The sequence below is a fragment of the Achroia grisella genome, unplaced genomic scaffold (assembly GCF_030625045.1).
Source record: "Achroia grisella isolate CSIRO2021 unplaced genomic scaffold, CSIRO_AGI_Agris_v1 utg149, whole genome shotgun sequence".
Classification (NCBI taxonomy): Eukaryota; Metazoa; Arthropoda; class Insecta; order Lepidoptera; family Pyralidae; genus Achroia; species Achroia grisella.
This window is the reverse complement of record NW_026712644.1, coordinates 2,238,387-2,257,300: the sequence shown is the minus strand read 5'-3', so window position 1 is coordinate 2,257,300 and position 18,914 is coordinate 2,238,387. Positions and strand designations below refer to the sequence as shown.

The 18,914-nt window shown below is 34.7% G+C and overlaps 1 protein-coding gene across 1 annotated transcript; it reads right to left on the bottom strand.

Annotated features, from left to right (window-relative positions):
* Positions 1 to 7,525: 7,525 nt before the first annotated feature.
* Positions 7,526 to 18,011, bottom strand: LOC131840817 (uncharacterized). The gene is made up of 5 exons (XM_059189012.1): positions 17,907 to 18,011; positions 17,290 to 17,318; positions 16,495 to 16,583; positions 9,379 to 9,460; positions 7,526 to 7,814 (listed from the first exon to the last, which is right to left on the bottom strand). Exons 1-5 carry the CDS (start codon positions 18,009 to 18,011, stop codon positions 7,526 to 7,528), a joined length of 594 nt encoding a protein of 197 aa, XP_059044995.1.
* Positions 18,012 to 18,914: the final 903 nt, after the last annotated feature.

Genomic DNA, 18,914 nt, shown 5'->3' with positions numbered 1-18,914 from the left:
ACAACTGCATTGTTTAGTCTACAGATAAATTATCTTTTTACATATCTGTATCAATAACTTACGTCAATGTTGTAACTTTAGGTTTTTTTTCACTTCATTTGCCTTCAAAGTCTAACTGACCTGACCTCATGCTCATCTTATCATCATGCACTGGTGCCTGGACATTGTAAATCGTTAGCGTGGACGTTTGTATCATTCCATTACCATCCTCTTCCATACTCCTCTACCATATTTGACGACCTCGGTGGTCTAGTGGTCTAGCACACCGCTTTACGACCGATAGTCGCGGGTTCGATTCCTCGCACGGCACAAACATTTGTATTCATGAGTATGATTGTTTGTATCGGTCTGGGTGTTTTCTATGTATAATATGTATGTATTTACAAAAAAAATATCTATATATGTATCAGTTATCTAGTACCCATAACACAAGCTTTAGCTAGCTTAACTTGGGTCTAGATGGCGCTGTGTGAATTGAAAAAATATATTGAAATTATCATCCAATAAAAAAAATTAACCACCCATACTCATCAGTACAAAGTTTACAAGGAATCGAACCCGCGACTATAGAATGGCCGTCCGGTCAACTTTACGTGTGCACCATTCCTTATCAACGCGGCTGAAGTACAAAAATCTATAGATATTTATAAAAATAAATTTCTGTTCGTTAGTCGCGCTAAAACTCGAGAAAGGCTGAACAGATTTGGCTAATTTTAGTCTTGAAATATTCGTGCAACTCCAGAGAAGGTTTAAACGGTGATCAAATATGAAGAAATTGCATGTAAAATAGTAAAAACTACAATTTTATTTTCACATATAAACAGCTGACACCTGTCAAACAACAACACCTGTCAAAACTGGGTGCGTTCAGAAATTTATTGCGTAACTAAACTTCAAAAAACTTTTGACATATTTAATTTTGTGGCTGAACGAAGTTCACGATGTAAGCTAGTCTATGAATATATATGTACAATGAGATACACAACAGACGAGAAACGAATAAAAAAATCATAAAAAAAACCATTCGAGCTGTAATTTGTACGTGAACAAAGTTCACTATCATTTACCATAATAATTATTGTCCGGAACAATGATACAACTTTTATCTAATTAGGTATAACAGCGATAAATGTAAACATCTATACATATAAATAAAATCGGAGTGTCTGTTTGTAATATTGAAATAACCGTTTTTTACTACATGCATATGAATATAAATACGGTACATACACCAAAATGACATTTTTTACAATTTTTGTCTGTCTGTTTCTTCCGGCTAATCTCTGAAACGGCTGGACCGATTTTGACGAGACTTTTTTTGACAGGTAATAAGGAGTAACTTAGGCTACTTTTATTTTAGAAAAATAAGTTAAATTCCATGCGGACGAAGTCGCGGGTGCAGCTAGTCTGTACTATATTATAAACGGTAATGTTTATCTCTCTGTCTGTTTGTAACATTTTCACCTTTAGACCTTAGCTGAACAACCTGCAGATTTTGCCAAACAGAAGAGGAAACGCCACTACACATCCTATGTGGTTGTAGGCCACTCATGCATAAACGAAATCTCCTTTGGAAAGTATACTCTATCCTGAGGAGATAAAAACCATCGCTCCTAAGAATATCCTTCAATTCTTGTCCCTGACGGGTCTAGGTAGCGAACTCTGAAAAAGGGCGAGCACAATAGATATATGTAGGTCGCAGTGCTACAAGTCTAATCACCTGACATTAACCCAAAGAACCCAATAAAAAAAATAATGTACATTCGTTCACTGGTAGCAGTATATTATGATGAAACCTATTTTTTATAATTACTTCCATATTATGACAAATAAATTATTATTATTATTAAAAAAACCTATATCTAAAGATACGTTATCAGCGAGTAATATTCCACGCGGGCAGTGCCGCAAGATAAACCTATCTCAATATCTTACTAATATTATAAACGTCAATGTTTGTGAGTATGAATGGATGTTTGTTACTCTTTCACGTAAAAACTACTAAACGGATTTTGGTGAAACTTTACAGTAATATAGCTTATACATCATAATAACATATAGGCTATAATTCAATAAGATATAATGGTAATTGCGTGAAATATAATGATGAATGTTAAGTAAGTATGATGCAGACAAAGTTACGCGGCTCAGCTAGTTAATATTACATATGTGAAAGTTTGTGAGTATGGATGGATGTTTGTTACTCTTTCACGCAAAAACTACTGAACAGATTTTAATGAAACTTTACAGTAAGATGACATTTATCATTATACGAAATATAATAATAAATGCCTGGTAAGTGAGATGCGGACGAAGTTGCACGGGTCAGCTAGTATTAATATAAAAGCAATTCATGTCCCGAGTACACAATGAGTGACTTTTTCATTCTTACATACTCTAAATCCTGCTGTGATAATTATCCAATTAAACCATAAGGGGCCATTCATAAATGCTGTAACACCCGACCACGGCAATGTACCTGTCCCACATACAGTACACCAAGGAGCAGGACACTGTCGACTACATGCGGACCACGAGTAACCTGACATTGAGGGTGACGCAGCTGGAGTCAAGTCACAACGCGAGTTTCAAGGCGTTTGTTGCCCGGGTAACAAGAGGGTCGTGATGTCGTCACATTTTAATTTTAGTATTAATACATTAAATTTGAACTATTGACATGTGACTAACCGTGACAAGAGAGATTATGTCGTCACATTTTAAATTTACTATTAAAACACGAAATTTGAACTATTCATATGTGACCAACCGTGACAAGAGGGGTGATTTCACATTTTAATTTTAGTATAAACAAGAAATTTGAACCATTGACATGTGACCAACCGTAACAAGAGGGGTGATGTCGTCACATTTTAATTTTACTATTAAAACACGAAATTTGAACTATTCATATGTGACCAACCGTAACAAGAGGAGCGATGTCAAAACACGAAATTGAACTATTGACATGTGACCAAATGTGACAAAAGGGGTGAAGGGAGTAATTAATGAAATTAGTGTGACATTTATTTATGAATGGTCCCTAAATGTGATTAACATTCAGTTTATGATTAATAATGAAACAATGTGAATCACAAGGAAATTACATCATTGTAATACTGAAGCCATCTTAGATATTTCTAGATAACGCTATCAGAATGCCAATTGTTCTGTAGATACGTGTCTATGATTGGTGTAAAAAAAGTCGCTGTTTACATCTGTTTGCTTCTTCTTATTTATTTTTCTGCAATTAAAATTGCAAATATTTTACGGCTTTGGTAGTCTAGCGGTTTAGCATATTATGGTCTCGGATTCGATGCTCGTGCACGGAACAAACATTTGTATTCATGAGTATTATTGTTTGTATCCGTTTGGGTGTTTTTGTATTTACAAAAACAATATCTATACATATATTTCTATCCGTTGTCTAGCAACTACACAAGCTTTGCTTAACTTGGGACTAGATGGCGCTGTGTGAACTTCATCTGCTTCACACTTACTTGGCATTTATCATTATATTTTGTCTAATTTACGTAATATGTATAGCATATGTGTTATTCTGATGCATAAGCTATATTACTGTAAAGTTTCATCAAAATCCGTTCAGTAGTTTTTGCGTGAAAGAATAACAAACATCCATCGATACTCACAAATATTCGTGTTTAATATTAGTCAAATTATTTGTCATCAAAAAGGAGTCTGTTTAATATTTATATTGCACTGTATATCTGGACGAACTTGTGCTGAGTTTCTAGTTATATATTAATAACTAGCTATTCCCGCGACTTCGTGCGCGTGGAATTTAACTTTATTTTTCTAAAATAAAAGATTTTTTTTGAAATAAATGGCTACTTTTTTTACGTTACTCCTTATTACATCAGCTACCTGCCCGTAAAAGTCCCGTCAAAATCGGTCCAGCCAAACAGTTTGTCTGTTTAGCTAGACCGATTTTGCAAAAACAGACAAAAATTGTAAAAAATGTTATTTTGGTGTATGTACCGTATTTCTATTCATATGCATGTAGTAAAAAACGATTATTTCAATATCACAAACAGACACTCAGATTTTATTTATATGTATAGATTAGATAAAGAAATCGTAATAATATAGTACTGATTGTTAAATAAACACGTCATAATACCTAATACAAAATACATCAGAAATAGTACAAAGGTCGGGGAACAAAGTCGAGTGTAGAAATGTCTCTACAATACAATGCAAATCTATGCAGAGGTGTCAAACTTCATTTTATTTATTTACTAGCTTTTACCCACGGCTTCGTTCGCATGTTTTTTTTATTAATAAAAAGTATCTGTTAGAAACTGTTTCATAAACCCTTTTTATTGTATAAACACTATATTGCTTTTATATAACACTAGCTTTTGCCCGCGGCTTCACTTGCGTTAATTTATCCCCTTAGGGGTGAAATTTATAAAAACCCTTTCTTAGGGGATGCCTACGTCATAGTAGCTTTATGCATGCAAAGTCTCAGTCCGATCGGTTTAAAATTGACAATGTTTCATAAAAACTTTCATCCCCTATTTTATCCCTTTGGAGGTAGAATTAATCAAAATCCTTTCTTAGCGGATGCCTACTTCATAACATCTACCTGCATGCCAAATTTCAGCCCGATCTGTCCAGTGGTTTGGGCTGTGCGTTGATAGATCACTATGTCAGTCACCTTTGAGTTATATATATTTAGATAAGTCAATACAACTACGACCACACCGGTGCCGTTTTCTTTGCTCGTCGTCTTGGTCTCCATCCCCCACAGCATCCTATGTTAATTTTGATACCTCCAAGAACATGTGTACAAATTCATAATGATCGGTTCAGTAATATTTGCGTGAATGCGTAAGAAAGATCACTTTTTTCTGGCTACTCTAATGCTGTTGGCCGCAGCTGGCCTTTACAGCTTCACCGGACGATAGGGGGCGAGTGCATTTGGCACTCCAAACCAAAGGAAGGACTTACGATTAGGAGCCAACTGAGTCGTTCTAAGGGCACCGCTAGGTTCGAACTTCGACTCAGGCGTCGTAATTTCGATCACCGTTTGGATGGGGGATCGATCGGAGGGGACAAAGTTGAGTGTAATATTCTATCTACTAGACTACAGTCTGTTTTTTTATCTAAGCGACGAAACCAATGTTGTCAGCTTTTTACGATTATTACATAGTGTTGTGGCACTAATGGTAATTTATGTTAATTACCGATTTTTATAGATCACTTAGAAATAATGTGTAGGTGTATATTTAAAACGGATTAACACCAAAATAATAAAATATTAAAATTAATATAAGTACATACAATTTTTAACGGTTTTTGTATGAAAATACTTAGTTTTTTTTTAATTGACGATATTACACTATGAACAACTACTTAGTGCATCTTTTATAAAATAATTGACTAGGATATGGTACCTATCATCTATACATATAAATAAAATTAGAGTGTCTGTTTGTAATATTGAAATAACCGTTTTTTACTACATGCATATGAATATAAATACGGTACATACAGCAAAATATCATTTTTTACAAATTTTGTCTGTCTGTCTGTCTCTTTGTTCCAACTAATCTCTGAAATGGCTGGGCCGATTTTGACGGGACTTTCATTGGCAGATAGCAGATGTAATAAGAAGTAACTTAGGCTACTTTTATTTTAGAATAATAAAATAAAATTCCACGTTAGTATTAAATACTTTGAAAATATCAGGTAAACATTTGACTTTATTTATATGCACAAGATGCTTTTGTCAAAGGCAAAAACTGGTTCTTAGGTCTTGTAATGATTAAATTTATGTGACACTGACAAACAAGCATACGTAAGCATGCAAAATTAAACTTATAAATATACTGCCTACGTTGTAAGAGTCAGTCTGTCTTTATGAGAACGCAACCAAAATTAAATATTTATATATGTATGTATGCACGTGGTGTTGAAATATCATTACTAAAACATGCTTGCATCACAGGTTCATACTAAAAATATCATGTTGCAAGTTACGCCCTTAGTTTTTGATGCATTTTGAAAATAGAATTGTCATAGAGTAACAAAATATTTTAGAGAGTTATTTTACCGAAGCCTGACTTTTTTCGTAAGCCTACATTGACAGATGTCCATGTAGGCTTACGAATTTGTGTCATCATCATCATCATCATCATCATCGCAGCCCGGAAGTCGTCCACTGCTGGAAATAGGCCTATTTATGTCATCATCATCATCATCATCGCATCCTGGAAGTCGTCCACTGCTGGAAATAGGCCTATTTATGTCATCATCATTATCATCATCATCATCGCAGCCCGGAAGACGTCCACTGCTGTAAATAGGCCTATTTATGTCATCATCACTATCATCATCGTCATCGCAGCCCGGAAGACGTCCACTGCTGGAAATAGGCCTATTTGTGTCATCATCATCATCATCGCAGCCCGGAAGACGTTCGCTGCTGGAAATAGGCCTATGTATGTCATCATCATCATCATCATCATCATCGCAGCCCGGAAGTCGTCCACTGCTGGAAATAGGCCTATTTATGTCAACATCATCATCATCATCATCATCGCAGCCCGGAAGTCGTCCACTGCTGGAAATAGGCCTATGTATGTCATCATCATCATCATCATCATCGCAGCCCGGAAGTCGTCCACTGCTGGAAATAGGCATCCCCCAAAGATCTCCACGACGACCGGCCCTGCGCTGCTCACATCCAATGCCGTCCAGCGATCTTGGCCAGATCGTCGATCCACCTTGGAGGCCTTCCCACGCTGCGTCTTCCGGTCACAAATTTATGTATACGAGGTTAATACATCACAGGTTTTGTCCACATTTTTATTCCAGTTAGAAATTATAAAAAAAATTGTGTGAAATGTGTTTGCTTATTTTTTTTAATCATTACATAAGTATATTCAATTATGATTCAATTCTTATAATGGTAGTACCAACTCTTGTTAAAAATAATGTAAATTACTCTGTGTGCCAATTATCAAAATCAAAATATTTTTCAATTTAAATTTTGAACTTGTTTTTATTTTTTTAGAAAATATGTAACGTAGTTCTTGAAGCCTGTATACTCACTTAGCAAGTAATCACTATGTTATAATTGAACCTACAATTTATATTTGTATAGTTACTTTGTACAATTAATACCTATACTTTGAAGACTTGATGAGAATATGTTTTTCATAGTGACTAACCATTTTGCATTAGGTGGGTCGTTTGTCAAGTGTTTAAGGATGATATTTTTTTATATTTAATTATGATATGATCGATTATGATACAGATCGGTTGGATTGATCTGCTGCATTGACTTCCTTTTTTTAATATACATAGTTGGGCATTGAACTTCCAAGGTAAGTCATCTTTACTCCATTATGTCGGCTAAACCCAACAGGCCTCAATTGGGTACTTGTCAAGATCCTTCAGATCGGCCCAACCGATTGTGTAATAAACAGTGGCATGCGCTGATTATAATTAAAACTCATAATAATAAAACAAAATAAAATTGTCCTCAGGACAAACAATGTCAACTAGTAGCCATTAAAACAAGAGGAAGAAATAAAACAACATAAAAAAGCTTAGACCTGCTATATATACAGCTATACTTCACTACATTACCATTCAAAGTAATCGTTCCATTTTTAAAATGTACATACGACCGTGTATTATTTTTTAAATGTCTTAATAAATTGTCATTTGTTTTTTTCGTGTCATCTATAATGGGGAATATGCCTTCGTTCATGGCATTTTGTAAATAGAATGAGTTGATTGTATTTGGCCGTATCTCCGAATTCCTTTGCTGCAGTTGAATCAATCTGTAAATAAATATTATTATTTTATTAATGAGAAGTAACACATATTTTTTTTATTTATTCATTCAAAACAATACAAATTGTGTAGGATAACATAATTGTAACTTTACAGTAAATTTTTGTCAACAACATAACAGCAACTTAAATATGAAATCTCGGTATGTCAGCTGGCATAGTGCAGTAAGTCTTTATGGCCACCATTATAATAGTCATCTACGGAGTAGTAAAAGTAACACTTATTGAATGTCCTCAATGTGGTCTTAAGCAATGTGAAGTTATAAACAGTTTTTAGATGTATTGGTAAATTATTAAACCATTTTACAAATTGATATTTCGTACTGTGTGTAACTATTCTGAATTTAGGAATTATTTGGGACTGCACTTTTCTCCTAGTACTTTCACGAATGAATCTTTCTTCGTTAGTTAGTTATTTTTTAATGTAATAGGAAAGACATACTAATAATAATAATAAATTCTTAATTTCTCATTCATTTCTTTGTTCGTTTTTTGACAAAATTTTAATTAGTAATAGAAATAATCTTGAAGAGTTATATTGTTTTGAAACATACGGCCAACCAGATGGTAAACGTTAACTGTCGCTTATACACATAAAGAGCATTACGGACATCACGTTATCATGGGAAACCAGTGATATCATTCATGAGTTGCAATTCTGACGGGACTTTTATTGGCAGATAGCAGATGTAATAAGAAGTAACTTAGCCTACTTTTATTATAGAAAAATGAAGTTAAATTCCACGCGGAACAAGTTGCGGCTGTCGCTGATATTAAATAAGAAACTTATTGACTTGAATATCAGGTAAACTTTTGACTTTATTTATATGCACGAGATGCCTTCAAAACTGGTTCTTAGGTCTTGTAATGATTAAATTTACGTGACACTGGCAAACAACAAATCACGTTATCATGGGAAACTAGTAATATCATTCATGTGTTGCAATTTGGACATGTCATGTCATGACAAAGCAAGCTGTTTGGCGGCTGAAATAGATGAGACTGAGGTACACACGTAGACGATTTAAGTACCTTGCTTAAATACATACAAAATTTTAGGTACTCTTTATAAGTTACCTCGGTAGTCTAGCGGTTAGCACACCGCCTTACCTCCGATAGTCGCGGATTCGATTCCTACGAACATTTGTACTCATGAGCATGATTGTTTCTATCGATCTGAGAGTTTACTATGTAAAAAATATGTTTTGTAGTATCCCTATCAATTATCTAGTACCACAAGCTTTGCTTTGCTTGGGACTAGATGGCGCAGCATAAATTGTCTAAGATTACCTGACTGACTTCGTCTGCATCACACTTACCAATAATATATCGCCCAATTTAAATAATATACTTTTAAATCATATTCTACACATGTTACTCTGACGCATAAGCTATAATACTGTAAAGTTTCATCAAAATTCGTTCAGTAGTTTTTGCGTGAAAGAGTAACAAACATCCATTCAGTCTCACAAAATTTCGCATTTATAATAATACTAGAATTTTTAGTACAGATAGTATGTCTTTAAAAAGATCTATGAGCTATTTTAATTACCTTGATGTGACACCATTGGCATGTTTGCACACCCATCCATCAAAATCAGTATACCACTCCTGCAGGCCAGTCGATGGAACTCCTGAAATGTTACATTTACAATATTTTTAGGTCATTATTTCTCATCTCATATTGAGTCGCATCTGCTTCGCATGTGTGTCTGATTAATGGTAGAGTCACGGCCGGAGTGGACCCCTAACTCGGCTAGCTTATTAAGCACATTGATTTAAGAAGAAAAAGTGTAATCCATCACATTTAAAATAAGCAATCATGTTGCTAAGTAACAGTTGATATGTAAATTATATTTGCTGCTGTATATGATCCACTGAGCATAGGTCCAACCATAATTAGTGTTTAGTAGTTTAACAGACTTAATTTTGGATATTTTTGATACTATTGTTGTATTGTTTACTCTTCTGTATATTGTTTTATATTATGTATGTTATTTAAATGTAGAGATGTAGAGTGTCTTAAATGTAATGGATTAAAGGATACGGTCCTTTAATCCATTACACTTAGGCACATTGATTTTAGAAGATAAAGTGTAATCCATCATGTTTAAAATAAGTAATCATGTTGCTAAATAACAGTTTATATGTAACGTGCAACTAAATCAGATCGAGAAAAAAATATATTTGCTGCCGTATATAATCCACTGAATATCACCATCATAGTTGGATAGCTTGATATCACCAGGACGGAGCCATCAGGAAGAGAATAGAATAGAAAATCATTTATTCAAATAAACATAATTTAATCACTTTTGAATAGTCATAACGATTTGTTTCTTATCTACCACTCGTTCGGAAAGCTGTCTCATCACAAGAAGAACGAACAAGAAACTTGTGTGTTGCTGTTTTAAATAATCCTTATAAGTTTACATTTACAAGTCGAAACGTGTGAATACAAACTACCAACCAGCACAAATTTTTTGGGTCAAAGGAAAAAGGCCAAATGTCTCGGTCTGAGCCAGCAAACTATAACAATTGCTCTTACAAGAACAAGTATTACCTGTCGGGCAGAGTTATACCATTTTTTGTCGTATAGAATAATCATCCAAAGACCGTACCCCCTACGGAGGGGTGACGAGAGGGTGTGTGGGATTCTTAACCACACATTTTTCGGCCTACCCTAATGCTGTTGACCGCAGCTGGCCTTTACATCTTCACCGGTCGATAGCGGGCGAGTGCAGATGGCACTCCAAACCAAAGGAAAGACTTATGGAGCGGCTGAAGGCAACTCCCGTCTAACAGATACTTTAGTCTGAGAGTATTACAATAGTTCCAAAAAAAAACCTTTTCGATACTTGTTACGGCACTAGATACCTACTTAATTGGAATCAAATTAGCGGATCCTTGATCAGGCAATTATTTATTATTTGTATGTAATTTTAGAGCAATTATTACGTACATTTAGCATGTTTGCAGACGGCCGTCCCACATTCTGCTTGGTAACGGAACGGTTTGCGCGGGAAATTTTCACAACCATTCCATTCAAGATATTACTGTTGTAAAACAATTTATTTGTTGGACAAATATGTAATGGTATTAGCTCAGAATAATAATAAGTAGACTTAAATAAAGCGATTCAAATTTATTTCGCCAGCATTTTAACTGCAAAATCACGAGTAAATGGCGGTAGAAACACTGCCCAAACATAAGGAACTCAATAAAAATATGTAAAACTTGGTAAAAACCCGTGATTTTTTCCTACGTTTAAATAAAGCATTATGTATCGTACTTTGATTAGAGAGTAGAAAAAGAATTTTTAATGAAATTAATTTCTTAACAGTTTCCCGCCAATAAAAGACAACTGTCCCTGCAGTATAATCTATTTTTGTCTCTTTACTATTACGTACAAACAAAACAAATCTACACAGTAAATATGAACTATGTATTTTGATATTACAATATCACCAGTCAGTTAAACGAATTCGAACCCGAGACCTTCTACACATGTAATCACAATATCAGTGCCGTTATCATCTTTGAGTAGATAGGTAATTATTACACTATATAATAATAGTTATTTTTAAAACTTACCACTATCATTCCTTTGCCCATCCATAGTTGATAGAATAACTATGCAATCATTTCATTCGAAATTCAAATATTAATTGCAATAAATCGTTTATAACTCGTAAATTTTGAGAACAATATGTTGTAACTCACAAATCGTGGTATCGATAAAAAATAATCTTAGTAAATTATTTATTATTATTGAAAAGATATAACAACAGTGTTATCACGTTTGCGTCTTTGTGTATATGAATGTAAACAAACACTACGTGATTCTGTTGGGTATGCGTGTTTATTGAGTGAGTCTGTTATTGAGGAACGTCGAGATATCGATAATTTGAAATGATCGATTTTTATATAACATTATTATGTAAAATTAATAGTAGGTATTCACGTCATAACCACAAAAGTCAAGTTATATTATATTACACAATTAAGTCTTTTTTCAACACATTTACAGATTTTTATCCTTACATATTTTTCTTCTATTGACTACATATAGAAGTATAACAATTTATTCATTATCATATACGAATTCATCCATTTAACTTACTTATATTACACTAGCTGTTCCCGCGACTTCGTCCGCGTGGAATTTAACTTTATTTTTCTAAAATATAAGTAGCCCAAGTTACTCATTACATCAGCTACCTGCCAAAAAAATCTTGTCAAAATCGGTTCAGCCATTTCACACAGCTTTAGTCGCGTGTTCTATTCCTCGCACGGCACAAACATTTGTATTCATAAGTTTGATTGTTTGTATCCATCTGAGTGTCTACTATGTATATTATACATAAAAAATGTATCTCTGTATTTATACCAGTTACCTAGTACCCATAACACAAAATTCTGCTTGGCTTGGAACTGAATGGCACTGTGTGAATGGTCCATTGACATTATTATTATTATTAAATTTTCTTTTTTTTACTTTAGTTGTATTTTTATTATTATTACTAGCTACTCGCCTCGGCTTCGTACGGGTGTACATATATTTATATATAAAAAAGCGCTTCAAAATCCGTCGCACAGTTTTAAAATTTTAAGCATACATAGGGACAGACAGCGACAGCGACTTTGTTTTATACTATGTAATGATAATGATTATTAATATTGTTATTATTATTATTATTATTATAAAGAAAAGCTACAGGTATTTTTTATCGATATAAAAGGTATAAAGGTCCACAGCACATCACTATTTAGAGGTCGCGTTCGGCAACCGGTCGCCATTTCACTTTTCCTTCCTAGTTCTACGTAGCTCGGCCAAAAGTTTTGTAATACGATTACAAACATTTAATCTACTGCATAACTAACTTATTAAGAAACATTTATTACTAGTCGCGTCTTATGGTTTCATCCGTAGTTTATTTTGAACTAGCTATTCGCTCCGGCTTCGTGTACATGAATTATACATATAAACCTTCCACTTGATTCACTCTATTGTTAAAAACTGCATTAAAATCCGTTGAGTAATTTAAAACAGACAACAGCAGCGATTTTATTTGATAATATGGTAAAGACTATTGACCTGCCCCGACCTCGCACGGGTATACATGTATTGTACATATACATAAAACTTCCCTTTAAAACATTATCCATTGCTAAAATTTACATTAAAATCTGTAGCGTAGTTTAAAAGATCTAAGCGAACAGACAGTTAATTTCGTAAAGACTAGCTACTCGCCCCGACTTCGTCCGAGTACACATAGTAATAGATATAAACCTTCCTCTTGAAAACCCCAAAACGGGGATTGAAATTACGACGGCCTGAGCCGAGGTTCGAACCCCGCGTCGTATCCGTCAGGCGGGAGATGACCCTCAGCCGCTCCATAAGTTCTTCCTTTAGTTTGGAGTGCCATCTGCACTTGCCCCCTATCGTCCGGTGAAGCTGTAAAGGCCAGCTGCGACTGCCACTATTGTTCACAAAAAAAAATCTCTTTCTTTTTCTCTCTCTCTTGTGTACAATCCTTGTACTGTGTGACATGTTTTGTTCTTTGTTTCTACTAAATAAATTCCGTATCTTTTAACTGCTAACAACAACTAACAATCACGTTTCCCCTCTGAAATTACCATTATGTTAAGTAACAGTCCTTTATATACATGAACAGTCCTACATATGCTGTTGATACCACTCACGCGTTGCCATTTCTGAAGATCAAGATGTCACGCCTCTTACCCTGTAATTTCACTGCCTAATCTGCACCCTATAACCGAAGTAGACTTCAAAGCAAACTGCTTGGTGGCTGAAATAGGTGTGACTGAGGTACACACGCAGACGAGTTTTCCATTGCTAGCAATATATCGTGTCAGGTTGGCCTCCACGCGGCTACCCCTAGAGACTATATCACGTTATCATGTGATAACACTCATCCATTGCCATTCCAGAAGACGAAGATGTCCTCCATCCTCTCATACTGTAATTTCACTACCTATGTAGGTAATCTGCACCGAACAACCGAAACATACAAAGCAGAAGAGTTTTCCATGTGTCAGGTTGATCACCACGCGGCTACACTTGTGACCCTGTACTTACACTTGTAATATTTCTGTAACACTTGAAATATTTCCATTAGCTTATGTCTCCATTAATTAAATAGATTTAAATGTAAAGTCAGTCCACGTTACGACTCCGCGTCGAATGTACGCGTTACTAATAAGTCATGTAGCACATTATATAATAAACTTACTAATGTACAATAAATAGTACAATTATTCAAATTCAAATTCAAATTCAAAATTCAAAAATCATTTATTCATGTAGGACATTTTAGCCGCTTATGAACGTCAAATTTTTACATTATAATTTTATTTTTTTCCCTACCGTCCAGTTCGGTATATAGATCCAATTGAGAAGAACTGGCAAGAAACTCAATTGAATTACTTTTTTTTTAAAGCCAGTTTAGTTACAATGTATATTTATATAGGTGTCTATGTCTAACATTAAATGAAAATTCAGTGCATGAACAACTATTGCCATGCACACTCGTCATTCAAGTAATCGTTTAGTGAGTAATAGGCTTTGCTCAGTAAATATGATTTAACAGATGTTTTGAATTTATTTAAGGGTAATTCCAACATATCCTTTGGTATCTTATTGTAAATTTTTATACCTATTCCCATAAAAGACCTATTAACTTTTTCTAAACGATACTTGGGGACAGCAAGTTTGTCTTTAAATCTTGTATTAATATTATGAATATTGCTGTTTTTTGGAAATAAGTCAAGATTTTTATGAACATATAGGATATTTGAATATATAAATTGAGAAGCAGCGGTGAGAATATTTGCCTCTTTGAATTTCTCTCTTAATGAGTCACGACTCTTCATACAGTAGATCGCTCGAACGGCACGTTTTTGTAATATGAATATATTTTTAATATCTGCCGCTTTTCCCCATAGTAATATTCCATAAGAGAGTAAACTATGAAAATAACTAAAATAGACTAATCTAGCAGTATCAGTATCAGTGTACTGTCTAACCTTACGCACGGCAAAAGCTGCTGAACTTAGTTTCGCTGCAAGGCTTTGAATTTGTGCACCCCATTGTGTTTTATTATCTAGTGTGATTCCTAGAAAGACAGTAGATTCTATAAATTCGAGAGATTCGTCATTTAATTTAATATTGCAATTAGTATTAAAACTTTTAGACAGAGAGAAATTAACACATTTTGTTTTTTTAGCGTTTAACATAAGATTGTTAGTTGTAAACCAGTGCAGGAGACGCCGCAAAGCACTATTTACATCGTCATAATTATTAGTCATTCTATTAACTTTAAAAATCAATGAAGTATCGTCTGCAAATAATACTATGCCGCATCTATCCTGCATGGCATATGGGAGATCATTAATGTAAACTAGGAATAAAAAAGGACCGAGAATAGATCCTTGAGGTACACCCATTTGCACAAGTGACCCACATTTTCATTTATACATGTATACTCACTACCTACATACTACAACAAATATATTATGTAGCGACACTTCATCACAACATATATAATGCTACAGTGATGAGGTGATAATCACCGCGCTACAAATCTCTATCACATTATCATGTGATATCACTCATTCGTCGCTATTCCAGAGTACTAAGATGTCACGCCTCTTACTCTGTAATTTCACTGTCTAATCTGCACCCTACAACCGAAACAGCTTACAAAGCATAGCAGCCTAGCTGAAATAGAGTTTATATAATAACTACCTACTCGCCCCGGCTTCGCCCGGGTGTACATGTATTATACATAAACCTTCCTCTTGAATCACTATTAAAAAACTGCTTGGCGGCTGAAATAGGTGAGACTGAGGTACATACGTAGACGAATTTTTACAGACTGGTCTACCTCAATTATGGTACTCTGTACTCAGAAATTTGCTTATAATCTATGCATCTATACATATAAAGTTGGAGTGTCTGTTTGTAATATTAAAATAACCGTTTTTACTATTTTCATATAAATACGGTACATACACCAAATTAACACTTTTTACAATTATTGTCTGTCGGTCTGTTTGTTCCGCCTAATCTCAGAAATGGCTGGACAGATTTTGACGGGACGTTTTTTTGTAGGTAGCTGATGTAATAAGGAGTAACTTTTATTTTACATCTAAGTTTAGGCTACGGTTATTTTAGAAAAGTTAAATTCCACGCGGACAAAGTCGCGGGAACAGCTAGTAATAATAATAAAACTGGGCAATTAACACAGCGCCATTTAGTCCCACGGTAAGCAGAGTTTGTGTTATGGTAGGTACTAGACAACTAATATAAATACATAGATTTTTGTAAATACATAATATATTCTATATATATTATGTATTTACAAAAATCTATAAAACACCCAGACCGATACAAACAACCATACTCATGAATACAAATGTTTGCACCGTGCGAGGAATCGAACCCGCGACCATCGGAAGTAAAGCGGTGTGCTAAACCGCTAGACCACAGAGGTACTCAATGCTTAAAACCTATAAGTAACATTACTAACTACAGTTCGAGTAAATAGTCACTTAATCGGACCGAAAGGGCGTCCTTCCACAAAATTATATAGCCCCTAATTGCCCGGCAACAAATACCCCTAAAATAACGGTACCCACTGACCTGCAATCCAATCCAGAGCACTGTTAAAGAACACGCACCCCGGGTCCAGGCAGAACACGTCCGGATGACAGGGAAACGGAGGCAGTCTCCTGCGGAATATGACGAACCACACTCGCGAAATAGTTTGTATCAACACTAAACACACACGGTAACTTCGTCTAGGAATTCTATGTCGCGATTAATAATGATTTAATGCGAAAAAGCGGACCGAAATGTCTAATTGATATGACATTTTTAATAAACAAAATTTAAAGATGGCGGGCGTTCATTCTTTTTTTTATTTTTTATTTAAAAGTATTTCGCTTTATCAGCGGCCAGTTACATATTTCAGGACTCCGGTCTGATCTGTGAGGGTTTTTGGGTAGAAAACTGCAAGTTTCAATAAAAAAATATTTGGTATATGTCTACAAAGGAGTATGATAGGAATGCAATATGATAAGAACAAAAGAAACAATGTAACATCGAAAAACAAAGAGTGTACCGTGCCAGTACTAGTAAAGAAAAGTATATGTATATGGAAGATAATATGGACCATATGTTTGTTTGCCGACAAAAACATAGAACATAAATTAACATACTGCCTAACCAGTTTATTAATTTCATGCAAAAAAGTTATAAAAAAATAAGTTAGTAGCTACACAATTTATTGTTTATTAATTTACAATGATTCATAGCTACATCTTGCAATATAGAATATTTTAAAATATAGGTATTTCCATCATATATATGCCCAAGAAGTTCACGGATTCTTTACAAAAGCTTTTTAAAATTAAAAACATAAATCCTTGTATTTACAGTATGTACTGATTAATAACGCGGAAGACCTCAGTTCAATGCAAAAATATGCTTGAATATACAAGGATGTCCACTTCGAGCAGTGCCCTGTAAGTAAATCATTTTGTTTTATTTTATACCAGCTTTATACCGGTTTTGTTTTGTTCACGTTGATGTTATTAGCCTCTATTATTATCTGATATATATAAATATCTCGGGTCAGTGTGAGTTGCCATACTTCTCCGAAAGGGCTTAATTTTGTTGAAATTTTTTACACTCTGTAGGTTTGAGAACAGGTTGTTATTATTTTTTTTACACCCCTAAGTGATAACCGGCCCACCACACCAAATTTTTTTTATTGATGATAATGGAATGGTACACACGCCTGCGCTAATGGTTTACGGTGGCGGAGCACCAGTGGAGGATGATAGGTTGAATATGAGGTCAAGTCAGTTAACCCATCGTGACAAGACTTTATCACGATGGTTTCTAGGGCGAACCGCGTGGACGTTAACTACTGACATGGTACATTGCTAGTAATAGATTTTTAGTCCACATTGCTAACATCTATTGTTATTACAAGGGTAAGGAGATTACCCCCCATTGACATTAAAATACATACAACTGTAAATTTTCACCCTTTTATCAACATCCAAGCAAGGCAAGCAAATTATTGGCACGCTCGATGGTAAGTGGCAACTGTCGCCTGTGGACATAAACAGCACCAGGTATCTCATTGACATGTGATAAGGATGACTAAAATGTCATGCTCTGTCATTTCAGTGCCTTATCTGGAGGGAAGAGGATTGTTAGCAATGTGGACTCATGAGCCCATTGCTAGCAGTGTTTAGTACACTGTCAGGTCAGCTCGACCTCTATACAGTTCCCTCTGGAAACCATCGTGATAATTCCATAACCAACCATAAAATAAAACTTATTCATTAAAAATCATACGAAGTTGGCAACTGATAACGAAAAACTTGTCCTGCTTGTCCGTTAAGAATGGCAAAGGAGACTATAATTAAGAGATAATTGAAGCGTTGTCAAACTATAGTAAAAAGTCATGGCTGTATAGATACAGTCCCCATTGCCTATCCTTTACAGGATAAACAGAACACAAAAAAATGTACAAACCTGTCAAACATCATTGTCACCAGTCAAACTGTCAGTCTTACTGCTAAACGTCAAATCTGTTGTATTAATTTTTGTTTTTACTCTGAGTCTGCGAAAAACAATGTTTCACTATTTTGTGAATATTTAAGATAGAATGATATGAAAAGACTTTCCAAGAAATCTAATTTTAGAAACAATATTTGTTTCATTCAATAAGTGTGTGATGTAATTAAATTATTCAAACGTAAGTAATATTGAATTATTTATGTAATATTGGATTGTCATAACCACAGAGTAAATTGGAAATTACTCTGATCAGCTGATTGATTAAGTATTTTTATAAATATTATTGTTAGACTGGGTCTTCTGTACCTTTCTATGGGAGGATATTAGAGGATCAGAGTGAACCCCTTTGCCCCGGCATTACCTCCGGGACAATTAACCCCGGGTTCATTTCGGATGATCTTACTTATGTTTCATGTGATGTGTGTGATATTATTATTTTCTGTACATGTTAACATCTTTCAACCTAT